Source organism: Struthio camelus, chromosome 1 (assembly GCF_040807025.1).
Source record: "Struthio camelus isolate bStrCam1 chromosome 1, bStrCam1.hap1, whole genome shotgun sequence".
Lineage (NCBI taxonomy): Eukaryota > Metazoa > Chordata > Aves > Struthioniformes > Struthionidae > Struthio > Struthio camelus.
The window spans coordinates 82,446,995-82,459,402 of record NC_090942.1 but is presented as its reverse complement, the minus strand read 5'-3'; the positions used below and the strand labels follow the sequence as shown (position 1 = coordinate 82,459,402).

Sequence of the window (12,408 nt, the reverse complement as noted above, 5' to 3'; positions counted from 1 at the left end):
ATCAAAAGATTTGGACCAATAATTTGTGTGAATCCTATACAATCAAATCTTGCATTTAAATGCGTAAATTAAGTTGTTACTTGTTTTCTCCAAGGCTACAGAAAATGACAGCCATTAAAGGAGCAAGTATTAAATTGCTCTAAGATTCCTCCTCCTCAGTGCTACACTCTTCTTGAATTTTTGCTAAGCGGGTTTAAATGTCATAAAATACCTTGGACCCCAACAACAGAGAGTCATTGTTTGTTGTGCATTTTTGAACATCTATGTTTACTATTATATTGAGGACACAAGGTGAATGACTGTTTTGTTTGGTGATCATATACGTTCACATTTTCTCAAACGAATAGAAAAGAACTGAAACTAAAAGAAAATCATGAAGCTTTTTGTACTGCATATATACACAGATAATGATACGCATATGATACACAGATAGTCTATGTATACATGTCCGTGCACATCCATACCTGAACATTAAGAAGTTCTTCACATTTGTGAGAGTGTTTTTCAATAGTCAGTATATACTGTTTTTCAATAGCTGCTTCTCGCTGTTGAACTGTAGACTGTAGCAGCGCCTGCAAAAAGAAAGCACAGAATATTCAAAGATATAACTGGATGTTTATCAGAAACTGGAAATCAGCTATATATTTGTGCATAACCAGAACATGGAACGCTGTTACAAATTCAAAATGTGCAAGTATTAAAGTACTTTTCTATGTAATACCGCTTTTGTTTTTAGATTTATATCTTCCCACAGCCAGGATTAAAAATTTTTGGATCTCAGATTTCGTATACAGAGTCTCTTAAAAGAGAGCAATACACAGAAGATAGAGTATTTCTGTTAAATATACTCAGTGTAGTGAGACCACACAAGAAGAGGAGCATATGAGAGCTGCTGAAGGGGGGGGGGGGGAGCCAGACATATTTCACTGGCTGACAAAACTCCACATCCTCTCGGCACACTGTAAGATCCCATGGGCCAAGCATGATCTTCATGACCACAAGTCAAGTAATAGCAGATGGAAATTTTGAGCATTTTAAAACATAAAAGTACACTCCCCTACCCCCCCCCCCCCCCGGAAGTTCACACTTGAATGTGAAGCAGTGGAAGTCAAAGTGTGGAAAGTCAAAGTGCCAAGACAATACCATGAAGAAAAAAAAATCAGGAATTCAGTGTATGCATGTGTGTGTTTGCACACATGTGTATGTGCACAAATGCACCTGACTGAACTTTAAAGAAGTTACAGCATCTGCATGCAGAAAGAAAAAGTAATTCAAATATATGAAAAATCAAATCACCGTTTGAAGAAACTGCACTCAGATTTCCTTAAAAAAACACTAATATTTTTGCCCAGGAGTTACTTAACTCATGTACTGTACACGTTTTTTCCCCTCCTAAATATTATAGAATATTTATGCCACTTTCTAAATATTCTTTGGACTATTTATACACACTACAGCATACACTATTTTTAACTAGTAATCAACATAGCAAACTAGTTGAAATTATTGTATAAGTTAAAACAGACCTAAGTTTTATAGAAAACAGATCTTTGGCCCAAATGGAGACAAAGTAAACAAATAAAACAAAAAACCCCATCTTTCAAATAATCTTTGCTTTGGAGATATATTTACTTGAAGGAACATAACACACATTAAATTCAATTTTGAGAACTTTAAAAAAATAAAAAACTAAATACAACATTATACATAAACAACTTTCGCCAATTTCTGAACCATCTTCCCACATTTTTCCACTACTTAGCCTGTTTTGCCAAAATCTGAGTTCTTTAGGATATCACTAGTGCTACAGTACAGTAGTAGTTTCAACACAGGCTTAGAAAGATTTGAAAGTTAACAAACGACAGATCGTACTTGACAAAGTTGATCTGAGGAAAAAGTTTGCTGGCTTTTGCAGGGTATTTAACTAGTCTCAAGTTTACTTTCACAAAATTCACTTTCTTTGCAGCTACCTTCAGTTCTTGCATTATATAAATTCAGATAATCACAAAAATTTAACTCAAAGGAGTATAACTTCTGTATGTGAATCTTTATATTTAGCTGTATCCTACTGTGTATACACTGAAATTGTCATGCATCACCAACAAAATGTCTGTACTTTGATTTTCTTTTTTTCTGCTTAAACTATTATTACAAGAACTGTTCTATTATATATGTAAAAGGAAAAAAAAACATTCTGAAGAAGAAAAAACAAGAAAAAACATTCTGATCCCATCCCAGAAAAATAGCAACAGGACAGTCATTAAGTTGCAATGCAACTTCTTCAATTGTATCTTCTTGCTCACAACAAAGGCAGACTTACTTTACAGACTTTACTACATGAACTTAACTGGTAACTGCTCTATTCCTACTGAACGGTAGAAAGAACTTTCCATTTTGTAGGAAATAAGTCATTACCCATTATATGGAATAGGTAATTAGAATTTTATCCTAAAAAACAAACAAACAAACAAACAAACACTAAAATTCCACATTTGGAAACAAAATTCTTCTTTTTCCAATCACCTACGTTACTAATAAAGCTTGAACAGCACCACGGAATTGACTCAGTGTTTGAGTATTCCACTAGGTGACCAAGTCACAAGACAGAGAGAGAAATTACCACACATGGCACAGAACTTCAGAGATGGCTTCCGTGTTGCACCAAGAAAACTGGCTAGACACAAACCTTTATTTTCTACAGAGAGATGCAGTAGACCAGTCAAATAGATAGACATTTAAAATACAGAATCTACAGAGTGAAAATGATGTGACTTATTTTGACCAAGGCCCAAACTTTTTTTTTAAAGTGACTTAAAACAAAACAAAATGAGGTGTGTGTCATAAAAAAATCTGAAATAATAACAACTTCTTTGTATAAAAATAATATTTCCCCTTTCAAGGGGAATTTAAAGATTCTCAGGCCCTATGATTTTAAGACATGCTTTAGAATGAGAATACAATGCCGAATTACTTTTCATATATTATTGTTTTTTAATTTAAAGTGTAGAATGTTTTTATTTTCATGAGAGAATACTTCATAATACTTCATACATTCAATTCTCCATAATTGCCAGTACTAGCAGATAAGGAGCTTCTATAAAATACAAATTCTACTCTTAGGTATGAAAAGTGGCATAGACAAGTGGCAGTGTTTCACAAATATAGCTGTAACTTGCCTATTAAACTTTCATTATCCTTCATTGTTTATCATTAAATGTACATCCCAAACTTTGTAATAAATTATCACAAAGAAAACTTTTTTAAAATAAAAGTCAGATTTGACATAATTTCCTTTAATTCTCATCGAACGTGCACCTGGTGCCCAGGATATTACTATGTTCACTACCTATAGCCTACATCTGCTCGGCTTTAGCTGATCACAGAAAGTAGAGATGCCATGAGAGATGGCTGAACATAAGGACATCATAAAAGAATGTCTTTTCAAATGATAAAAAAAATTAGGACATTTTCCTTTTTGTCTGATCACAATAGCTACTTAAGGTCTCCTGGTGGGGTAAATACAGCAGAGATGCATGGTATCCATTGCTTTTGCAAATTTCAGAATAATCAACTACTTAAATTATTAGAAGAGTTGCATACATTTGGCTATTTGATGATAGGCATCTCTAACTCTTACGCTTCTTAAGCTCTTAACATGCTTTCTTCAGTACAAGGAAATAGAAGTCTCTAACTAATTGGTAGTTTGAGCAGCTACGTGTCATTGCTCAAACACCACTTCCTTTGCTAATTTATTACATGTTATCCAGATGGGATGATGTTCCACAAATCTGTAGTCACTGACCTAATGGCATTTCTGAAGCAGCAGCCATCCTACAATAGCTCATGGAAACTGTTCAAATAAGATTAGAGCACAGTGTAGCCCATGGCATGCGCAGCATGAATTCAAATGGTGGGATTTCAAGATGGGTATTCTTGGTTAATCTCCTTCTCCCTCCATCTGCACAATGGACTTTCAAAGGGTCACCCTGTACCAACAATCAGTTTCAGGACTGTGACGACAGGAGGTATCAGTCTCCGTGTGGATCTGCTGCTACACTCCTATCGCATTTATTATCTAAATCTACACTTGTTATAGTCCTAGCTATAGCGATAGCTTCAGTTCTTCAGGATTTCTTTACATATATCAAATACCCACTATGGATTTTTGGTCGTTTTCGTCCTCAGACAGCATGTAACACTTTACACAGCCCTAACTAGACTTGCCCTTAACAAAAAACGAGCTTGTCCTTTAGGCTCAGTTAGAACCAGACAAACAGTAGTTCTTTTCAGGGTGTTACTGGATCTTTTTTGCCCTTGGCGCTCAAAAAATCTTTTCCACCACTCATATAAGTCATTGTATCTAAGGTACCACAGTCCTTTACACAACTACTTCAGAGCAGTTTGCTCAAAATTCAAAGCCATGTAGGAATGAAATCTCTATTCAGTATGGAAATAGTTAGGATCATAACTACATCATTGCTACTTGAACTGATGCCGTTCCACTAACCAAACAATGGACTTTACAAGGGCTATGTCCTGAATAATCAAAGTATATTTGGGCATAATAAATAATAAGAACAGTAACACCTTTTCTCAGACTTCTGAAATGAAAACAAAACCATCACCACTACAGCTCCAAGTAACAGGCAATCAGCTACGCTTGCTTGAATTGAATTTGAAACATATCCTTGGCCTTTTAACATTTCTTTCTTTGCTGTACCATATTACTTTTTTTTTTTTTATCACGACTAAACTGGACAAAAAAAAAAAAATCCACTGACTGAGAAAATTAACGTCCAAACTGATAATAGTATACTAGATTTGGCTCCAAGGCATAATTCATTTCCAACTTGGCATTATCTTCTTAGCCAGTCAAAGATTTAATTCAGTCAAGTTTTAAGCCTCCGACTTCAATCTATACGTATCTTGGCTTATAGGTCAGAAAAAGACAGATTGGTTTGTTGTAGGATTTTTTTGTTTTGTTTTCAAGAAAGCTCTGATCAACATCGCAGTTATTCAAATGACATACAAAACGTATTTAAGTGGATACATGTAAGAAAAGATGTCTTTCCTTGAACAACCGGGGTGGGGGGCTGGGGGAGGTGGGGGAGATTGCCATCTACAGCTTGAAAGACAACACAAAGTCATAATTTTAAAGTCCAAAGAAAGAAGTAAAGACACAGTAAAGCAGGACACATTTTGCAAACCAAATCCAAGGTATTACATATGCAAAGTGTCTGCTCTCATAAATCTGCTGGAAAATATTACTGCTAAAATAGAATTCAATTGTTTTAATAAAAGTTTTGTGACATTTATTTTGCTTCTCCTTAGTTTTCGGCCCCTTAATTTTACTAATCTTTTTGTAGCGTAGGAAATAGGAGGAGAGAGAGAAAAGGGTGACACAAAAAACAAAAGTAGGAAGGGAGGAGATTTTCAAGTTTTTTCCAATATTATAGGTGATGAAAATGTTTGCACGTTTGATGTTTCAAACCCCTACAGTAAGGCACTACCAGCCTTGCAATTAAACAACACAAACAGAATCAACAACACTGTGTAAAAACAATGTCAAGAGGTCCAACAATCCATTATCAGTGTGACATAGAGCATGATCTACAGTGACGTTTCATAAGTCAACAGAATGGCTGATACCAAAATGACTGCTGCCAAATAAGTCATGGCTTATCCATAGTTTTGAATTACTGGATAGCTGAGTCCTTCTGGATTGAAAAAGTTAGTTCCTGACAGTATGGAATCCACTGGTGAACGAATCTTAGAGTCTTGGCTGTTGCAACTATAGAGGTTTCTGTTTTTAGCTCTGACTGTCTGTGAATTTGTGATGTTTCTCAGCCATAAGCTCTCATAAATAGAGCAAGTTCGACATAACCAGATCCAGGAGTCATTTAAATAAAAGCATATGTCCCATATAAAAGTCCTTTTTAAGAACAGAATAACACTGAACGCGCTGAAAATTCTTGCATCTTTATAGATATTTACAAATTATGCCAATTATTTCACGACAGATGAAAAGAGGTGGTCTTATCAAGCAACAAAGCAAAGGCTGAGAGCATATTTAAAAAAATAAATCACACATCCCTTCTAGATATCCCTCCCATCTCTTTTGGGGAACAAAGAAATGAATTAGATTGTGGATTTCTCATCTTTCCAGAATAAAAATTAGGTAGTCAAAGGATTTGCACGAGAAAGTCACCTAAAGGTGATCAGTGTTTACATTTTAAACACTGGTAATACACAATTGCAAGTTTCATCAGTTTAAACTCTCATCGGTACCTTCAGAAGAAGGGACAGATTATTGTTATTTTTTATTTCAGTTCATCTTTAGATGCATTAATATAAAAAGTAACTGTTGACTGTTGACGCATAATCTGCTCTGGATTTTCCAAACACATTTCCTTTGAATTTTACTTACATGAATGGGACACCTCTACAATGAACTAACAGCACATTTGCTACTGCATTGCTTATTCTATTCCCCAAACCATACTCCAGCTATGAAGATTATAAAACCCAAACCAACACAACCCTTGAGTGGAACTGAAAAAGTTGGGGTGGGGGAGGGGAAGGCAGGAGGAGAGAAAAGGCTGCCAAACTACCACATACATACTCAATTTCCCTAAAATCAGAATTACTTCCCAAAATTACACTGGCTTAAGGTACCTAGTAAGTTATATTTGCTCAAAATGCAGTGACAAGCAACTGTTCTTCCCCAAAAGCATGTTCATGAAAAATCCTCATTTAAACGTTTGTACAAAGGTTAAATGGTTTGGTGCAAAACATTTTCAAATTGCTCTGCTAGAAAATTTAAAAGCAAGTACATCTTAGTTTTATAAAATGGATTTTTGCCAAGATAAATTAAACTTACCTGAGTAAATTGGGCCAAATGCATGTTTGAGCTCAGACAGACAACTAAACTGTTTTGAGTTTTATGTACAAGAATATTTTTGGAAGACTGAGTTGACACCAGATCCAAACTTCATATGAAATTTATGCATAACTGCTATGAAGTGTCCTTGGGGAGAAAATATTGGTAGACTCTATATCTGGAATATGTATCTTACTTACTCTCATATGTGCTTTAACAATGGTCAAACTTGGTTGGCATCACAAGTTGAGAAAAAACATGGACAACGCTAAAGGCTGTGCTCCTGTGTACAATTAAGTCCTGGAACTTAACTGACAGCATATTATGCATACTGTGGGAACACTTCAAGACTTGCTTCACTGCATACAGACTAGGGATTGAAAAACTGTGTTTGATTCAATCTCAGAACAAAAGTTTAAAAATCAGAAAATATGAATACAACTGGACAAAAGCACAAACAATCACAGATATTTTCCCTCTATTCCTACAAGTTTTAAATGTAGAGTATTTCATGCTTTCTAAAGTTTGTCCTTGGAAAGGACAAAGTGCAATGACTAAGATTTTGCCAAAACCAAAGCAAAGTCACCACTCCAGTCCATCTTTAATATAAAACCATTTGCCTAATCCTAGCACATATTGTCTAAATTCTACTGGCAATAGAAAGCTCAGTTTATTGCTGAGAAAAGGGTTTATTGCATGGCCAAAAGCCAGAACTTATGAGAATATTTCTTGAATTATACAGCAGAAACAGAGACCCTTACCCCCAAATTCATCCCCAATTCCCTAAAAGCAACAAATTTCCAAATTTCTCTCTCCTTTTGTCTCTCTCTCTCACACCCCTCCTTTTTCTAGCAGAAAAAAATAGCTAGAAAACAGAAAAGGAAGAGAACACCACAGCAGTTAATCAGACTCTCTCATCACCTCCAAAAAATAGTATAAAAGCATTCTAAACCCTGCAAGTAACAGAATTCTCAATTTTAACATTGTTTGAAAATGTTAAAAATAGATAACTGACACGAAACGTTACCATGAGATGTCCACCATGATGCACAGGCTGCTGCACTATCCAATACGAGATCCTTAAAAGTACAGAATCAAAAAACCTGAGTAAATCCAAAAGACTCTTCAACTTCCTTCCACTATTCAGGCATCATTAACTTACTTTGGTAATTAAACATAAACCAGCACATCAAGTATCTGCTTTGCTTCAAAATTTCTAAGTTAGCACGGTCAAAACAAAAAATGTTTTAAAAATAAAACCACCTACAGAAACCAAGTGTATAATACTTCAAATATATGAAAAATAATAAATACTAGCATTAGTTTCAGCAGTAGTACATAATAATTACTATGTTTTATAGCATTAGACAATGATTCATCCCATTCAGTATCCTGTCTGCACCAGTAGCTAGTTCCTGCTGCTTTATTGGAGGGTAAAATGTTAGATAACATGCCAAATTAATTATTGAGTTATTATTAAATAACAGGGAAGAGGAAACAGTTGACATTTTTTCCTGACCTTTGGAAGTGATACACTACTTCAGCAAACCACAATATTTGACTGGTTGTATCATAACTCAGTTACCAGCTAGGACACCTATCATATGAATTAAACTATTTCAAATTTTTTCCAAAAACATCTTTTTCAACAGAATCCAAGATCCTGCATATTTTTACTGTCAGGCTACTATCAGATGAGCCTTCTTTGAAGCAAAAATGACACACTCCCATTTCAGTGCTATGAAATAAAGACTTTTTTTGTACAAATAAATATCAATCAAAAATTAAAGCAACTAAATTCCTGATCGGGTCAGGGTGAACTTGCAATTTACAATGAAGTGGGCTCTCAATGAGATTAAAATAAATGTTGAGTTGAATTTCTTGGATTGTTTCCACTCAAACATAGCACACTACCAAAGGTTAAACAGCGCTCCTGCTGTGAAATTTTACCTATCAAGTTGAACAGTATTTCCTGTGGAAAATTCTTCTCATGAGTTATTCTTGACAGATAGTCAACCCATTTTTATGGGCATCAGGGTATGAAGAAGCTTTGCAGTTTCACTAATCACTGTCCTGTTTACAGTGTGCACTGGGTTTTAGTCAGGTGTTTCAAAGACATGCTGTAAGAGATATTTGAACCAAATACAAGAATAAGCTAATATGTTTTTGTAAACTGGCATAATAGAATTCCAGTTGCATTTTACAGCTATTTTTAGTACATTGGTAATGATCAACAACTACAGTTGAATGCCTGTTTAGCTAGACCTCTCAGTTTTACTGCCCTGTGAGTTTAATGGATTTATTTTCCACAAAACACTTAGTTTTCCCTACTCCAGCCAGAAACAAATAGCAAAACTCACCGTTAATCAAAACTTTCATGTATTGTTATGACTTACCACGTTAGTTACTGTTATATAGTCACAATCTCACACAATAAATATTACTACTAAAAAAAAGGAGGAAGAGAGAGAGATTTCTTGTCATTTTTATGATTGAAATATTACAGTGCTTTCATTAATATTAAAATATTTTTGTAGCCAGACCCTTAGGAAGGCTGAGACTTCTTTAGTATCTTTTCTCAGAATTCTTTTAGAAAGTATTTATCTATTTTTACAATAGTATCCATCACTCTTGTATTTGAATACTGCTACAATGTAGAAATGACAAGAAATATCTTGCCTTCTTTTCTAGCCATCAGTTCTTCATGGCAAAAGACTACATTATATTCATGGCCTACAGGGAAAGCATGCCAGAAAGAACAGTCCTACTGCAGAAAAACAACTAAATTGTATGAATTCTAATGTTTTAAAAGGCTGAAAACGCTGTGTAAGTAATCAACTTCAGTATCATAAGCAATGTGTAAGGCATAGGAAGAAAATACATGCAGAAATCCTTTATAAAACCCTTCAAAAGATCATGACCTTTCACAGAAGATAAAATCAGTGAAAATAAGTGTGAATATTCTCATGATAAACAATACTTGTTTAAGGCAAAAGTCTAATGATAAGAAATAGAAGATAATCAGGATGAAAATTTCTGTGTACCTTCACAGAAGCCCTACCCAACTCCTTTTAAGATAAACATATTGTGGTTGACTTAGGCATCCCTCCTTCCCTTTCCATTGCCTGTAGAGGGAAGTAACCATCTCCCAGTTTAGATAACTTCAGATAATACCCTCTGTTTCTGAAGTCTTTTTTCCTAAAGAAGCCAGCTGACAAACTAAGGAAAAAAGAAACCTAAAAGATCACTTAAAGTCATCTGATTGCTAAATCTTTCTGAGTCAGGTTAGATATATATAGATACAGTCAATCTCAGCAGAAAAGAAAAAAAAATTGAATATTGAAAATATTGAAAAATGACAAAGTAGGTTTCACAATATCATCTGAAGATGATTAGCTGCACTCTCAGATGTGGTTTGTCCAAGATGTGCATTACTCCAGATACATGCAGAGAGGAAATGACAAATAAAGATGCAATGAATAGTGCTGCAGTCTGACTTGTTAATGTCTAGATCATGAAGTGGTAGACTGAACTTGAGTGGAGAGATACATTTACAGTCACTGGCGGAATTAAGAAGACATATTCAGCTTGGGATTCAACGAACCCTCTGCTATACAGAGCACAGAAGCATCAATACACAACATCCTATGAGAGAAGGATAGGCTAGTAATTTTTATCACAATTTGTAATGATTTCATGTAGTCTTTGTTTAAATAGATACTTTTAATGCCTCTGATGCTGGAGGAAACAATATGAATAAAGTTGAATAGTCGTAAGTATTTAATTATTAACAGATACTCCTAATGATTTTTAAAATTTGTTCTGCTGTTCATTTTCCTACTATCCAGGATGGTAAAGAATTACCAGAAGATGTGAAACCTATTTCAAATTTAATATTACTATTACCTGATGTTGGGTTCCCAAAATACAGTAACTTCTATTGCGCTCTGATTTAATACCCATAACAACCACTGAGAGTAAAATTTAAAAAGGATAAATCCAGGTGGCAACAGTAGGAAAGCACTTGGAAAAGTTATCAATTACAGCATATCCTAAGAATCTGCTGCTAGAAAGAGTTACAAAAAGAGCTGATATAGTTTAAAGATACTTTCCGCAGAAGAATTCCTAAGGAAAGGAGAGCGCTTTGGAATTAGTTCCCTTCTTAAATTTCCCTGCCGGTTAAAATTAAACTTCCTTAGTATTAACAGTAAATCAGAATCATCGACTGTAACTGTCTGAGCAACAATTCTGAGAGATTTGGGCTGCATTGTATTAATTGTTTGAAGTGTGTGGCTTTTCTTCAAAAATTTCAGTCTAAACTAGCCTCTCCATACCAAAGGAACAAGCTAACTCATCGGTGAATTATGGTTATTAAATCTGCCAGTGTTGAAGTCTATTGGTCCATAGCAGATTTGGAACAGCTGCTTCAGGAAATCTTATTCATGAACCTTGCATGATGAGGAACAGTCTTTAACTTCTGTGGATAGAAATTCATACTCTCAAAGCACTTTTTACAATAAAATTTCAAAAACATCTGTATGTTTATACCCTAAAATATATCATACATTTTTTCAGTAAATTATTTCAAGTTGAACTAATGCTTGGATTACCAATATGTGGAACCTTTTCTAAAATCTTTGATTTAAAATTAGAGAAATAGTGGTCCTTTATTCCTTCCAATCACAAGGACAGTTGGCAGCGGGAGAACTGACAGAATTACAGCTTTCTGACCAACAAACTAACTGAAAAAAAGATCTTTGAGGTCCTCAGATAATTACAGTTCAGTAACGGAAAAAAGAGCTTTCTGAAACAATGATTAAAAAAAAAAATTAAAATAAACTCAGGCTGATTTCAACACAAAAACTTCTTAAAATTGTATTCACTCTTCAATTACAGTTAGAATCTAAGAATTTCTCACTCTCAAGCATCGCAGTCCCAAAACAATCATAAGCAGGATATGGTGAATTCAGAAGAGATTGAAAACCAGGTCATTTTTAACAAGCTTTTTATAAGAGAAGACTTAAAACTGTAGTTAGACACAAAGCTGAAATCAAAAACTTTTTGAGCTTCAGATCGTCACATGTCTCAACCATCAATAAATTGCCTGCTTCTGGAATTGCATAGGTAAGAAGAGTGGATCCAGACATTACAGACATTATCCACTTGTCTTTAACTTCTTCTTTTTTTTTTTTTTTTTAAAGGATTAACTGGAGTCAAAATTTGTGACATAGATTTTCTTTAAGAGGGCTTACCCAGCTTAATATTGTTTCTTCAGCTCCACTGCATTTGCATCATACTAATTTAAATTCCTTTGGACACACTGGCACACGCTTTAAGCCCAAGTTGTGTATTACTGTGCTGTGAATTCTAATGCAACTTACACATGGACAAGAATAGAAGTTGAAAGTAAAATGCAAACACCTGCAACAACCTTTGAATTTAACCCTGTTGTTTTGTATCTGGCTCTTCTGGGCGAGTACGTCATCTTGGAAACTGAATAAGCTAAGCTTCGTGTTTCAGACAGAGTT

The 12,408-nt window shown here is 34.7% G+C and overlaps 1 protein-coding gene across 18 annotated transcripts in view; it reads right to left on the bottom strand.

The window, feature by feature from the left end:
- Window positions 1-12,408, bottom strand: part of CCDC91 (coiled-coil domain containing 91) — a 159,806-nt gene that overhangs the window by 76,564 nt on the left and 70,834 nt on the right. For all 18 annotated transcript variants that reach the window (XR_011142674.1, XM_068953370.1, XM_068953487.1 and 15 more), the window contains exon 8: window positions 465-572. Coding sequence is in view for 17 of the 18 variants with exons in the window: in XM_068953370.1 (XP_068809471.1) it covers window positions 465-572 (108 nt within the window). In the remaining variant the exon portion in view is untranslated. The remainder of the gene's footprint in view (window positions 1-464; window positions 573-12,408) is intronic.